The sequence below is a fragment of the Ochotona princeps genome, chromosome 17 (genome assembly GCF_030435755.1).
Source record: "Ochotona princeps isolate mOchPri1 chromosome 17, mOchPri1.hap1, whole genome shotgun sequence".
Lineage (NCBI taxonomy): Eukaryota > Metazoa > Chordata > Mammalia > Lagomorpha > Ochotonidae > Ochotona > Ochotona princeps.
The window spans coordinates 30,509,089-30,524,401 of record NC_080848.1 but is presented as its reverse complement, the minus strand read 5'-3'; the positions used below and the strand labels follow the sequence as shown (position 1 = coordinate 30,524,401).

The following is a 15,313-nucleotide window of genomic DNA, read 5'->3' as shown; positions in this document are numbered from 1 at the left end:
AGCTGGGACTCAAAATAGTATCTATATGGGATACCGGCACTGCAGACATTGTATTTGCTGGTTATACCACCGTGTTGGTGGCACTCTTTGTTTTCCTCTTTAGTTCATTTGGATGTGCAATGACAGAGAAGGGGAGAGAGATATTTTTCTACCTGCTGGCGCACGCCCCCAATAGCCTCAATGGCTTGATCTGGGCCAGACTGACACCATGAGCCTGGCACTCTGAGTCTACCACATGGATGGCAAGTACCCAATTACTCAGGCCATTATCAGGCAGCTGAATTGGAAGTGGAGCAGCTGGGTCTCCAACCAGAACTCTACTGAGGGATGCTGGCAGCACAGGTGGGAGTTTAACCCACTGTGCCACAAAGCCAAGCCTTGTTCTTCACTTTTGCTATTTGGCGTATATTACTTCATCTTACTGTGTTTCCTTCATACTTTGTCCCTAAAATTTGGAGAAAGTCTTGGTGTATGAAACTGGCCATTAGTCATAAGAAAACATACGGCAGAAGGACCTGTTGCAGACTGTAGAGACAGTCGATTACTCAGGATACTTGGTAGCGAGCCCTTCAGCATGATTCAGCACTTTCCTATTTAACCTGTTAGCATGTATTCCTGTGGGGAAGGGCTTCTGATGTTCCTAGTCTGCTTGTCTCAGAGAGAAAAATAGACATTGTTATAGCTCCAAATGTTTCTGAGAGACTTCCCCATGACACTGCACTTTGTAAATCTGCCTGAAGGTAAATTCCTATTTAGAATCCTCTTGAGATCAAGAAAGGTATTATACATCAGACTTCAAACCCACAACCTTTTAGTATGCATTTTGGGATATTTAAAAGACAAGACATTGTTATCTTGGTAATGGTAAATCATGAAGCATTGCAAAATTATGTTGATTTGTCAAGAATTTAATTTAGTATATGCTTCAATGTATTGTGTTCTTACTGTATTCAAGAAAACTTGATGAAGTTTCTGGGGGTAGATTTCTGCCTTGCTGCTTTCAGGAGACACCCCATCTTTTGATCCCTACCAGAAGGTGCTTTTCCTTTCCTCATTTTTATGTTTACTTGTTCACTTTGCACATAAAACTTTTCTGTCTGCAAAAAAGAATTGAGTGTAACATGATTAATCAAAACACTATAGTTTCTATAATCGGGGTTTTCTCTTTGTTTGAATTTTAGGTCCTCCAAGCCAAGCCATGTGGGCTTTGGGGGATAAGATTGCATCTTCCATAGTGGCTCAGACTGCTGGTATCCCAACACTTCCATGGAGTGGCAGTGGTAAGAAATATTTTTCTTTTGTATCTTTGTTTTGTTTTTTCTCTTTTGTGTCTTGAAGTGCAGAAAGGCACAATGAGATATCAGAAACTATGGCTTGGACCTTAAGTTTGTTTAAAATGTACTGGCATACTTAAAGAAATGGAATCCTAGTTAATTAGTGGTGTCTTGTATCTCCTGGTGTAATATACCTGTGAATTTACATCCTAGGAATGAATGTTTAGTCCCAGGAACATGTGCTAAAATTGAAATCTGGAGTGATCCTGGCACTTAATTTGGAGAAACTCTGGCATAACACAGAAGGTTCTGTGGCTTTGGATATCCCATGGATAGGCTAGTGCCTTCCTCAGCCGGAATTGTCTTAGGTGGAATTGGGCCTTTCACTTCACATGGCAGTAGCCTGGATTTACAGGAAAAAAAACCCTAGAAACCATGTACACAAATAATCCCTGCTAACTTTTTCCTGATGTCAGCCCACAATCTATTACTGATTTGCTGTGCCTGTTTAATCCCATTCAACCTCTGTTGCCCTTGATGTAGAAAGGGAGGCAGGTAGAGGGATAAAGGTTTTCAAGAAAGAAATGATTTATTCTTGACAAATCCCTCAAAGAGTAGCATGTGAATTATTTCGACTGATAACCACATGAGCGTCCCCTTCTTAAGTACACAAGTCCTGGGAGCAGACAGACATAAGTTGCTAAAGCATCTTTTAAATGGGAAGGACTGTTGTCTTGAGCCTGAATAGATTTGAGCCCTTGTTACTGTGGCTCTCCAGGGGGATTGCAATATCCTCTCCAGAGCTGCTGGGTCAAACAGTTTTTAAGATAAAAGGCTGAATTTGTTCTTGTCTGAATAGAGAGTCTCTAGTGTTCCCCTTGTGGCTGAGACCATGGACGTTCAGGGAGCATGGAATCATGACTCTGCCGAGGCCAATAAAAGCGCCATTCCTATTTCCATTGGGCTCATAAAGATTGAATTATTTCTCAGACCTCTGGCCCTGGAACAGGCCTGAATACACACATCCAAGATATTTTTGTCTCCTCAATTACTGTGAAATGTCTGCCATGCCTTTTTGGTCTTGTATGTCCTTGCATTTGTATAAGTTGCTGTTAGTTTTCCTGGCTTTTTCCGGAATAAGGACCCACATTGGCAGTTCTTGTCATAGCTTGGCCAAATACTGTCAAACCCAAGGACTGATGAGGATCCTATGGCGTCCTTTCTTCCTCCCATCTGCCCTCAATTTGGGGTAAACATGACAGCATTTTCACAGAGGCATAGCAGAAAAGTGACAGAAGCCAAAGCTCTGTGGCTGCTCGTAAGTCACTGTTATTTATTGCAGGTCTTCGTGTGGACTGGCAAGAAAATGATTTTTCAAAGCGTATCTTAAACGTTCCCCAAGAACTGTACGAAAAAGGTTATGTGAAGGATGTGGATGATGGGCTGAAGGTAGGTTGTTAGCTCCAGGGGGTGATGCCTTTCAAACGACCAATTCAAGTCACAAATATGGGGATTTGGAGCCTGGCTCATGATAAATGCCCATGTTGGCATGGAGGTTCTAAGGTGAGCAGGTGTGGTTCATAGAGTATAGAGTTTTTTTTTAAGATTTATTTATTTTTATTACAAAGTCAGATATACAGAGAGGAAAGACAGAGAGGAAGATCTTCCGTCCGATGTTTCACTCTCCAAGTGAGCACAACGGCCGGTGCTGTGCTGATCCGAAGCCGGGAACCAGGAACCAGGAACCTCCTCCAGGTCTCCCAGTCAGGTGCAGGGTCCCAAAGCTTTGCGCCGTCCTCGACTGTTTTCCCAGGCCACAAGCAGGGAGCTGGATGGGAAGTGGAGCCACCGGGATTAGACCCGGCGCTCATATGGAATCCTGGCGTGTTCAAGGTGAGGACTTTAGCCGCTAGGCCACGGTGCCGGGCCCAAGTATAGAGTTTTGAAGTGAACCACATATGGAAACAGGACATTCCTTTGCTGTTTTAAGAAGATGCTATTTTTTCCCCTTCTCTGCCACCTGCTCGTGTTGGCAAGGGGCCAACAAAGACCACGCTCTTCCCCTTATCTGAGTAAAGAACAAAAAAGCTAGGCAGAGAGATGACGAGTGTCTGCCTAGTTACAAAAAGATATGTTGGCGAAAATAGCTAAAATGTAGTGGCAACCGATAGATCTGTAAACCTAATCCCTGTGATTCAGTAGAGTTCCTCACTGACCCCTACAGAGACAACACTTCTACCAAACTCAGCTTCCTGTATGACCACGAGCTGAGCAGCAGCACATGTATGTGCAGTGGGCTCTTCCCAAAGGGGGAGAAGCGGAGCTACAGGTGCTCAGATCCTCCAGTCACGTAGTTAGTTCTCTGTCCTTGTGGAGAGGTGAGGGGTGAGCCAAAGGAAGATGAAAGTGTCCTTTATTATCGTCCCTCCCTGTAGAAAGGTGCCCTTGGGCAGAAAGGCGTCCCTTACCCCAGTACTACCCTTTCTTTCCTTACAGCTATGACTCGTTTATTCCTTCTTTCACTTTTTAGCTTGTTGGGAATATCAGTTATGCTCCCAGGTGAAAGAGGCAATTTTTGAAAAATACACTGAGTGAATTTGACTTGTATGTTATAAAATCAAGAGGAATGATGAATGTTCCAATGAAATTTGCTCTGTTTGTGTTTCAAATTGAGCATCCTGTAATCTCCTTGATAAAAAAGATTAGTATTTCTAATCAAATTACAAATGCGTTTTTCTGCTTCCTATAATTTGCAGAACAGTGGAAGTCCTTTGTAGGATTTTGGCTAATTTTTAAAATTTGTTTTTATTTTTATTTGAAAGGCAGCATTACAGAGAAAAAGGAAAATCTCACTTCAACTGGTTCACTCCCCAAATGGTTGCAACAGCAAGAGCTGAGCCGTTCCTAAGCCAGAACCAGGAGCTTTCTCTGGGTTTCCTACATGGGTGTAGGGGCCCAAGGACTTGAGCCATAATCTGATGCTTTTCTCAGACACAACAGGGAGCTGGATGGAAAGTGAAACAGCCAGTCCTTGAACAGGAGCCACAGATGGAAGGTTGGCCACCTACACCATGCACTGACCCCAAGCGTTAGCTGTTTTGTTTATCAGTTAAATATCCACTGGTGGGCCGTATGTGGTAGCCTAGTAGCTAATGTCCTTGCATGCACTGGGATCCTATATGGGTACCAGTTTGAAACCCAGTGGCCCTGCTTCCCATCCAGCTCGCTGCTTGTGGCCTGGGAAGCAGTCAAGGACGGCCAAAGCCTTGGAACCTGCACCTGAGCGGGAGACCCAGAAGAAGCTCCTGGCTCCTGAGTTTGGATTGGCTCAGCTCTGGCTGTTGCAGCTGATTGGGGAGTGAATCAACGGACAGAAGATCTTCCTTTCTGTCTCCTCTGTATATCTGACTTTCCAGTAAAAATAAAATAAATGTTAAAAACAGTTACTTATAAACATTTTCCCAGGACATAATGATTCTCTAAAATATTCTTAATAAGTGACCTGTGACTGCAACTTTTATATATTTAAAAAAGGAATAGAGCACAGTGCTGTGATACAATAGGATATACCAGCACCGGGGTTACAAGCATCCCATAAGGTCACTGGTTTGAGTCCCGGCTACTTCTCCTGCTATTGCTGCCACCCATGGAATTCCAGACTCCTGGCTTCTGCCCGGCCCAGTCTCAACTGTTGTAGCCATCTGGGCCATGATGCGTCAGATGAAAGTTCTTTTCCATGTCTTCCTCTCTAACTCTTCCTCTCTCTCTCACTCCATCTTCAATTTTAGTATATGTGCTGCTAAAGTGAGAACTGTCACTGTGTTTTCAAATATAAAATAAGTCATTGGAAAAAAAATTGAAAGGGCAATTCACTAGTAACATTTGGAAGGTATTCTTTTTTTTTTTTTTTTAAGATTTATTCATTTTATTACAGACAGATATACAGAGAGGAGGAGAGACAGAGAGGAAGATCTTCCGTCCGATGATTCACTCCCCAAGTGAGCCGCAACGGGCCGGTACGCGCCTATCCGATGCCGGGAACCTGGAACCTCTTCCAGGTCTCCCACGCTGGTGCAGGGTCCCAATGCATTGGGCCGTCCTCAACTGCTTTCCCAGGCCACAAGCAGGGAGCTGGATGGGAAGTGGAGCTGCCGGAATTAGAACCGGCGCCCATATGGGATCCCGGGGCTTCCAAGGCGAGGACTTTAGCCGCTAGGCCACGCCGCCGGGCCCGGAAGGTATTCTTAAATGCAGTAAAATTAACAGACTAAAACATTTTTATGGAGATGGATTGGTGGTTTTAAATTTTTGGTTCACTTTTCCTCAATTAAAGAAATATTTGTTTATAACTCTGCCTTTCCAATAAAAATAAAGAGAGGGGGACAGAGGGAAAGGTCTTCCATCTGCAGGTTCATTCCCCAAGTGGCTGCAATGGCTGGAGCTGAGCTGATGCCATGCTGGGAGCCAGGAGTCTTCATGGTTTCCTGTGTGGCTGCAGGGGCCCAAGGACTTGAGCCATCCTCTGCTGGTTTCCTCGGCCATGACTGGAAGCTGGATGGAAAGTAGAGCAGCAGGGACACAAACTGCTGCCTATATGAGATGCTGGTGCCAAAAGCGGAGGATTAGGCTGATATGGCAGCATGCCAGCCCCAGTGCTTATTTTTGTTTTATACAAAACTGAGAAGAACTTGGAGTGTTTCAGAATTCCAATTTGTTGAGTCTTACACACATGTTTGTAAGTTGTGATGCGATACTTGCTTATATTGAGTGAGATAATTATTCCTTTTTTCCCCCAAATGATGAATAATATATGAACATCTGCATAATATCAGTGAGAAATTATTCTTATTGGAAAGTCAGGTATACAGAGATGAGGAGAGACAGAAAGATCTTCTGTGTGATGAATCACTCCCCAAGTAGCTGCAATGGCTGGAGCTGTGCCGATCTAGAACCAGGAGCCAGGAGCTTCTTCCGGGTCTCCCATGCATGCAGGTGCAGGGTCCCAAGGTTTTGGGCCATCCTTGACTGCTTTTCTAGGCCACAGTCAGGGAACTGGATGGGGAAGCATGGCCGCGGGGACACGAACCAGTGCCCAAATGTGATCCTGGCATATGCAAGGAGAGGATTTTAACCACTAGGCTACCGTGATGCACCCGAGTAGTTCTGAGTGTACAGAAAAATATACTGTAAAAAGTGAAAGTGTATGTCCATCTTCATTTTATAAATCATCTCTGATTTATTTTCTAGGTTAAATTTCATATTTATATATTTGAGTTATGAATGCAAATGTAATCACATACAAAAATTTGGGGGGGCCCATCTTAGATGATTTTAGGTTGAACCATGTGAAGTTTACAGTGTATTTATTAGAGAGGCAGATTTTGGGCCTAGTGGCTAAAATCCTCATGTTGCATGCACAGGGATACCATTTGTGCACCAGTTCTTATCCCTGGCAGCTCCACTTCCCATCCACATTACTGCTGTGGCCTGGGAAAGCAGTCGATGCCGGCCCAAAGCCTTGGGATCCTGCACCCATGTGGGAGACCCAGAAGAAGCTCCGGGCTCCTTACTTCAGATAGGCTCAGCTCTGGCTGTTGTGGCCACTTGGGGAGTGAGCCATCAGATGGAGGGTCTTCCTGTCTCTCCTCCTCTCTATATACCTGATTTTCCAAGAAAAAGAGAAGTAAATCTTAAAAAAAAAAAGGCAGGTATGTTTTTTTTATTTTTTTTAACAATCTAATACTACCGATATCATTCTGTTACTTTTTCGCTGCATGTATTTATCTTGAGGACTTTTGTGTTTTACTACATAGTTTGTTCCTTTTTTTTTTTTTTTTAAAGATTTATTTATTTTATTACAGTCAGATATACAGAGAGAAGGAGAGACAGAGAGGAAGATCCTCCGTCCGATGACCCACTCCCCAAGTGAGCCGCAACAGACCGGTGCGCGCCGATCCGAAGCCGGGAACCAGGAACCTCCTCCGGGTCTCCCACGCGGGTGCAGGGTCCCAATGCATTGGGCCATCCCCGACTGCCTTCCCAGGCCATAAGCAAGGAGCTGGATGGGAAGTGGGGCTGCCGGGATTAGAACCGGCGCCCATATGGGATCCCGGGGCGTTGAAAGCGGGGACTTTAGCCGCTAGGCCACGCCGCCGGGCCCGTAGTTTGTTCTTAAAGGAGGAAATGCCAGTTTCCTTTTCCCTCCTAACTGCACTCTTTCCATTTCTCTTTCTTGAAGGCAGCTGAGGATGTTGGATACCCAGTCATGATCAAGGCGTCTGAAGGAGGAGGAGGGAAGGGAATCAGAAAAGTCAACAATGCAGATGACTTTCCAAACCTCTTCAGACAGGTGCAGTATGACTATACGTGGTTTAACTCGTAATTTGTACGTCTAGGAAATACTTCAGTTTGATCTGTACTGAATTTTGTCTTTGTATCCTCTGCTTGCTTATTGGCAAGGTAAAAAACTACCCAGTTCAACTTGAGTTTTATTCAGTTAGGTAATTCAGAGTGATTCTCACATGAAATAGTTTTCTGTTTCCCATATGGTGCATGTGGCTCATGGTATCTCATAAGAGCAAGGAAGAATCAGGGTTTTTTTGTTTTGTTTTGTTTTTTAATGTGAGTGTTTCTGTTCCGCTGACATTGTAGGTAAAGTGTTTGGGTGGTGTGGTAACTGGTCCAGTTGCTCTTGTGTTGGCTGGTCCAGGCTCTCTGGCCTTGTTTCAAAGTGGGTTTTAAGCTCGGAGTTTCTACCCTCTGTCCCACCCCCTCCCTGCTGGTGCAGCAGTTCAGGCTCTGATACCTTCTCATCCATTGTGGCACAGAAAACACATGGCAGTCCCACATTATAGAAGAACTGAGAGTGGCTCAGTAAAGCTTTTCTTAGTGCTTTGTCTGCTGTGCCCGCTGCCTTGCAGCCAAATTGATGTAGGCATACTGTAAAGACTGGTCATAGAGGCAGCAAATAAGTCTTATCTTTTCAGAATGTTAGAGAAAAAGGAGAGAGGCCCCTCTTTCGCCCTGCCCTCAGAACTTTGCTTATATTTTTGGTTCTCTTTTTGTCTCCTACCAACACTCAGGGAAAGATGTGTCAGAAAGAATAACATAAATCTTTTCACTCCCCTACTTCCCACTATGTGGAGTTTTCCCAGCATCTCCTACCTTGTATTCTTCTATGAGTGTTTTGAATGCCTCTTACATGCTACTCCCCTCCTCATAAATCATTCACCAGCAAACATTTTGTTTCATTCTCAAAGGCTAATGGGAAAATTCTCTATAAATTCTTTTCCACAGTTTGATAAGAGTGTGAAACGTATTGTCTTACTGCATTATCCTATTCTGAATGTCACAAGTTAGCTATTACCTCAATCTTGTTTTCCATTATTTCTGTAAATTCTAATTTTGTAGGCAGAACAATGCTTCATGGGATCTAGAGAAAAGTTCTCAGCTCTTAGAGCTTATGGAAAAATGTTAATTCATGTTGACTTTTCTTTTGACATTTCAAAACTACTTACTATGGAATTAAAAAGTTGAAATCCAGAATACCCGGAGGATGTTTTATGTGAAAGTCCTTAAGTTATAATAATGGTTAGTGAAATATCTCAAACTAGTCCTCCCATGGAGAAGAAAATAGAAAAGATGGATCAGACTTTTTAAAGTCTGCTTTGAAGCATTAGAGACGTTTCAAGAAAGTGAAGAATTATGAGAAGAATTACCTGGAGAGAGGGGAGCCTGCCCTTCAAAGCCTTTTATTTATCTGTTTATTTTTCTGTAAAGAATGTCTTCTAGTTCAAGAAGAATTGGGCAAAAAGCTGGTGACCAGTTTTCAGCAGTGTCAAAAACTAAGACTGAACACACTTAACATGTCAGGGCTTGCCGAGAGTTTGCCCCAGGAAACCTTCCACATTCTAGAATGGAATCCCAATGGGTATAACTGCAGGTGGAAGGATGGACTGGATTAGAGCAGTCTTCATAGATACTAAAACTGCCTCAAAACCCTTAACCTCTGACTCAAGCAAGATGCTATAGGATCATTAGCACCTCTGGCTACCTGCAATAATCAGTGTAAATCCTCAGACTGTTAGTTTTTATATGATGTATCAAGCTTCTAGTTAAAAAGAAAGATGCAATAAAATATGTACTTGAAAACCAAGAAAAACAAAAGCCATTAGAAACAGTCTCGCAGAAAATTTAGATAGTGGAACTATGAGACAAGAAGTTTGAGTTTAATATATTCAAGGAAATTAAAGACAAGATGGGGAATTTTGGCTGAGAATTGAAAATTATAAAGAAGAAACAATGCAAATTTTAAAGTTGAAAATTAAATTACTGAAAGTAATAGGTCAGTGTAAGATTTTAGTGATAGATACAAATGAAAACTTAGTAACGAAGATCAGAAGAAAATTCAGATTCAAACATAAAATGTCACAAAAGGATGGAAAGCATAAGAAAAAGCAAAGTGAGATGTCTTTGTATACTTTTTCCTGTACAGTATGATTTTGCTGCTCCTCCCATCAAGAAGTAGAGTCCATATTTTCCCACCCAGCTTTCAGTTGGCTTTGCTGTGTTGTAACCAATGGAATGTGGCATAATTGCTTTATACACCGTGAAGCTTAAAATTCAAGTGGCCTTGTAGTTTCTGTCCTGGCCATCTTGGAACGAGTCCCATCCAGCCTGCTGGAGAAAGAAACCAAATAAGCCAGGGGTGATTTTTTCTGCTAAGACTCCCTAGTTCTGCAGGCAGACAACTCCACATCTGAGATATATAAAAGCGTATTAGATTATCCAACCCAATTTAACTGTAAGGTAACTATAGCTGCATGAATGACTCCTGGAAAGAACAAAATCAGATCTACTGAAAAGGTTGCTTTTTGCAGGATTAAGATCCAATAGAGTCCTAGCAGCTAAAGTCCTCGCCTTGCACATGCCAGGATCCCATATGAGCACTGGTTCTAATCCCAGCGGACCTGCTTCCCATCCAGCTTCCTGCTTGTGGCCTAGGAAAGCAGTTGGGGACAGCTCAAGGCCTTGCGATCCTGCACCAGTGTGGGAGACCCAGCGGAGGCTCCGCGCTCCTGGCTTTGGATTGGCTTAGCTCTGGCTGTTGTGGCCACTTGGGGAGTGAATGAACAGATGGAAAATCTCCCTGTCTGTCTCTCCTCCTCTCTGTATATCTGACTTCCCAATAAAAACAAATCTTTAAAAAAAAAGATGCAATAAGTAAAGAGATTGCTATCACAGATACTAAAATTTTGTAACCTATTAAGTATGAAAGATAAATGACAGAAAAATGTATATGTAAGATACTGATCCTGCTATATCCACAAAGTGAAACATGATATTCACTTTGACTCATAGGCGGAAGCTGGAGAAGGAGGAGGAGGCTGGTAAAGAAGGATGAGGGAGGGGTGGTGAGCGCACTGTTAGTGGAGACTGAAAAAGTAGTGAAATGATGATTAGAGCTTGGAAAAACTATCTTGTATAACATAGAACAATTGGCATAAGTATTGTTTGAAATGGAAAATGATATATTCAGTCAGACTTATGGATCTGTGTAAGTAGGACTTAAGAAAAAAATGTTGAAAGTATGTTTAATGCCATAAATCATAGAAAATCATAAAAATGCTTTAAATCATTAATGTTAAGGAATCCTAAATTAAGATGAGCTAAAGAGCTTATTTTGTATGACATTTGGAGGAAATGTCGGGGACCCAGAGCTTGTTGGTTTTGAAAGTAGAACTCTTTCATACCCGTTTCTCCAGCTGGTAAAGTATTTTCAAAGTAAAATGCCTCAGTGTGAAAATCTAGTCAAGAGTGCTTGTGACTTTTAAGATGTCAGAAATAACTAAAGCAACATCTGATACAGTGATCTAAGAGATTACTAATCTAATCTAGTAATCTAGTAATGTAATCTAAGATAGTTCTCATAAAGAAATTTCTCATAAAATGCAGTCAGGAGTAGAGTGGTCTAGCTAGGAGCAGAGGAATTCCATGGATTAGGGATCCGCTTCGAGAGAGCAGCAACATACCTTCATAGGAAAAACTCCATGCCCTTGGAGAAAGGGTACTTGACAACATGTACCCATCTGGATTTCAGAATTGCTGTGGACCAGTAACCACTGTGTACCTTTAGGTACATTCCTTCTCCTTATTTGAACTGGAGTATCTTTTACAGTTATCATCTCCTCTTTAGATGTTGGGTGTGTTGGGGCAGATAATTTGTCTTTTTAGTTCCCAGGTCTTTGGATCAAGACAAACTGTACCTGAGGTGCTGCAAAGGAACTTCATTTGTTTCTGGACATAAATGAAGAGAAAGTGGATGTCAAGCCTGATGCCATGATTGGATGAGACTTTGGGGGTCTTGGGTGGGGGTGAGTCTATTCTGCATGTGGGAGGTATGTGAATTATTGCGACCAGAGGGTGGACCATAGTAGACTGTTTGCAGAGATGGCCGCAATAACTCCTTCCATTCCTGTATGTATATCCTTTGCAATGTGACTTCACTGTTCCTTCCATCAGGAGGTGGTGTGTTTCCCCCACCCCTTGAATTTCAGCTGGCCTTTAGGCTTGCCTAAACCATTGGAACGTGGCCAAAGTGGTGGATAGGGACCAGAGCCTAGACCTCAGGGGCCTTGATCTTTCTGCCCTCATGCTCTGGAGCACTACCATGAAGACTGTTTTCTAGCCTATTGGAGGATAAGCAGCCATGTCAAGTACAGATGAAGTATTCCAGGTGAAGCTCCGTAAACCTCAATAGTCAACACAGTTCAGTCAAATGAGTTGAGACCATTCAGCCCAACTTGAGCCACCATGTGATGACATGCACATGCATATTAGACTAGAAGGACTGCCCAAATGAACACAGCATCATGAGCAAATGAAGAGTGGATGTTTTAAGCAAGCCTCTGAGTTTTGGAGAAACTTTGTGCATAGCAAAAGCTGAACAAAGAAGACAGCATAAAGAGGGGCATTATAATGATCTAACATCATGTACTTGAAGTCTCAAAGGGAACGGGGGAGAAAATGGAGTGGATGCAATGTTTGAAGAAATAATAGAACAGAAGCCATGTTTGATGAGATAAAATACAAAAAAATTACCTTAATCTGAAAGGACGTACCAAGCACAGATTCAAGTACCCCTCTGAGTCAAGCAGAACAGCCACAAAGATAACCATAACTAAGCTTATCAGAGTGAATCTGCCACCCAGACACACTAAGAAAATCTTAAAGCAACTGGAGAAAAAAGGTGACCTTCAAAAGAGTAGAAGTTGGACCATTGAAATCTCAAAAGAATCCATGAAAGCCACAAAATATTGGGTGTCATTAAGGTGATGAAAGAACTACTAGTTGAGGATTTTAAACCCAGTGACAGTATTCTTTAAAACTGAAGGCAAAAAGCTTTTGACTGTGATATAATGCAAGCCAGGAACGCATCTGATGGAGAGGAAGTTGCACATTGAGCTCTATGGAATAGGCAGCGGTGCTTTGCCCTGTTGTGCAATTGTGTATGTTTGTGACTTTAAATATTTTGTTGTTCACCCTTATAAAGCACTGAATGTTTGTATGTCTTCATTTTCACTAATTAATATGTCATGAAACTAAAAAGGTAGTATCTTCGAGATAGATGAGGGCATGGATTGTATTTTACTTAAGTATTGTGTTCCTACTGGTTAACATGGTTCCCAACACTTCCAGACATCTGCTTGTTGAAATCAGACCAGCTTATCAGGATAGGAAAAGCGTTTACCATTTATGAATTTGTTTCATTCCTTTTCTAACACAGGTTCAAGCTGAAGTCCCTGGATCTCCTATATTTGTGATGAGACTTGCCAAGCAGTCTCGTCATCTGGAGGTACAGATCCTAGCGGATCAGTATGGAAATGCCATCTCTCTGTTTGGTCGTGACTGCTCCGTACAGCGAAGGCATCAGAAGATTATTGAAGAGGCACCTGCTGCAATTGCTACTCCAGCAGTATTTGAACACATGGAACAGGCATGTTGATTTAAAACCTTAATGTCTATTTTTTTTTTCATTTAAAGATTTATTTATTTATTTTGATTTTGACGTAGTTAATTAGGGTAATAAGGGTCAAGGACTATAGGAAGGTGAGTGAGACCATTATTTCCACATTCTCTTTTTTCTTCCTGTATCTGGGGAGGGAGGGGAATAAGGAGAGAAACCACACCCAGCCTCCCAAATGTCTCTGTATCCTGGGATGGAGGTCAATTACCTGACATTGCCCCATGGTCCCTGATGTGGGGACACCCATTGGTTTGCATAGAAGACAGGGCTGGAAAGAGAACTGACCCAGCAATTGCAATGGCAATGTACATAAGCTGTTTGGGTGATGGACTGTGCTGAACCCTGTACTGGCAAGCACACACAAGAATCAGGTCGGGGATCACCTCAGACGAAGTTTCTTTGAAGGTCTCTCCAACTGAACTGCTGATCTCAGAACCCCAACCATGAAGAGACTATGTCAGCTAGTGGATTCTGAAGAGATTTCATCACACTTGGAGCAGTAAGATTGGCAGCAATTCAGAACTGTTGAACTATCAAAACTGCTTAAGCAGAACCCTCAGAGCATGCCCCACATTGGGGACCTGAAATGGGTTTGAGACTGGGTGGGGCTTTTCCCTTTGTTTCTCCCCTGATCCCAGATGCAGGAAAAAAAAGTGATGATATTAGTGTGAAAACCATGGTATTATCCACTTTCCTGTAGCCCTTGACCCTTCGTACCCTAAACAACTATGCAAGATTATTAAACAAACAAAGATTTATTTGTTTACTTTAAAGTCAGAATTACTGAGAGAGAAGAGCAAATCGAGAGAGGGAGTGATCTCTCCCTCCTGTTCACTCCCCAGGTGATCACTATGGCCAGAGCTGGGCCAGTTTGAAGCTGTGAGGCAGGAGCTTCTTCCTGGTCTTCCATGCCAGTACGTGGGCCTAGGCACTTGACCATCTCCTCTGGTTTTTGAGGTGCAATAGCAGGGAGCTGGGCTAGAAGTGGAGCAGCCAGGACTTGAAGCAGTCCCCATATGGAATGCTGGTGCTGCAGGTATAGGAGCAGCCCGATAGGCCTCCATGCCAGCCCATAAACACTGTAGTTGGCTCTTATAAACACTGAATGTGTATTTTTTAAAGATTTATTTATTTTTATAGGAAAGGCAGCTTTACACAGAGAAGGGAATAGAGCAAAAAATCTTAGATTTGCTGTTTCACTTCTCAAATGGTCACAGTAGTTGGAGCTGGGCCAATTTGAAGCCAGGAGCTTTTTCCAGGTCTCCCACATGCATGCTGGGTCCCAAGGCTTTGGGTCATTCTCCACTGCTTTCCCAGGCCACAAACAGGAAGCTGGATAGGAAGTAGAGCAGCCAGGCCACAAACTGGTGCCCATACAGGGTATGGGCACTTAAGGGGGAAAAATAGCTATTTGAGCCATTGCACTGGGCCCTAAACTTAATGTTGAAGTCAAGGAGAAGTCGTATAGTGAGTTGCAACAATCCAGTAGCTTGACAAGGTGAGATACTTAGGTTTGCTTACCTTTTTTCTTTGAGTGTGCGGTGAAACTTGCCAAGATGGTTGGTTATGTGAGTGCCGGGACTGTGGAATACCTTTACAGCCAAGATGGCAGCTTCTACTTTCTGGAGCTGAACCCTCGGCTGCAGGTGGAACACCCTTGTACAGAAATGGTAGCTGATGTCAATCTCCCAGCAGCACAGCTCCAGGTGAGTCACCCTGTTCTGGGCTCCAGGGGGCGCCTAGAGCAGTTGGGAATGTCCTGATACCAGACAAGCTGGTTTAGCCAGTGTCTGATAAGAAAAAAGCACCTCCTATCCAAGTCTGAGCTTGGTTCTGTTGTGTCATTAAGAGGGTGCATGTGTAGGTTGGTTTGCTTGCTGAAGAATGAGCACAGGAATATTACTATATTTTCTAACCAGACACATTGATATGAACAGTCATATTTTAGAAACTTTTAAAAACATCTTTTACTTTTTTAATGAGTGTAAACCCCCCAACTGTAATTATCCCTTAC

General features: G+C 42.8%; 1 protein-coding gene across 1 annotated transcript in view; it reads left to right on the top strand.

Annotated features, from left to right (window-relative positions):
• Nucleotides 1-15,313, top strand: part of ACACA (acetyl-CoA carboxylase alpha) — a 236,484-nt gene that overhangs the window by 49,835 nt on the left and 171,336 nt on the right. The window contains exons 8-12 of the mRNA XM_058675532.1: nucleotides 1,182-1,280; nucleotides 2,617-2,723; nucleotides 7,513-7,623; nucleotides 13,060-13,269; nucleotides 14,835-15,005. Coding sequence (XP_058531515.1) covers nucleotides 1,182-1,280; nucleotides 2,617-2,723; nucleotides 7,513-7,623; nucleotides 13,060-13,269; nucleotides 14,835-15,005 — 698 coding nt within the window. The remainder of the gene's footprint in view (nucleotides 1-1,181; nucleotides 1,281-2,616; nucleotides 2,724-7,512; nucleotides 7,624-13,059; nucleotides 13,270-14,834; nucleotides 15,006-15,313) is intronic.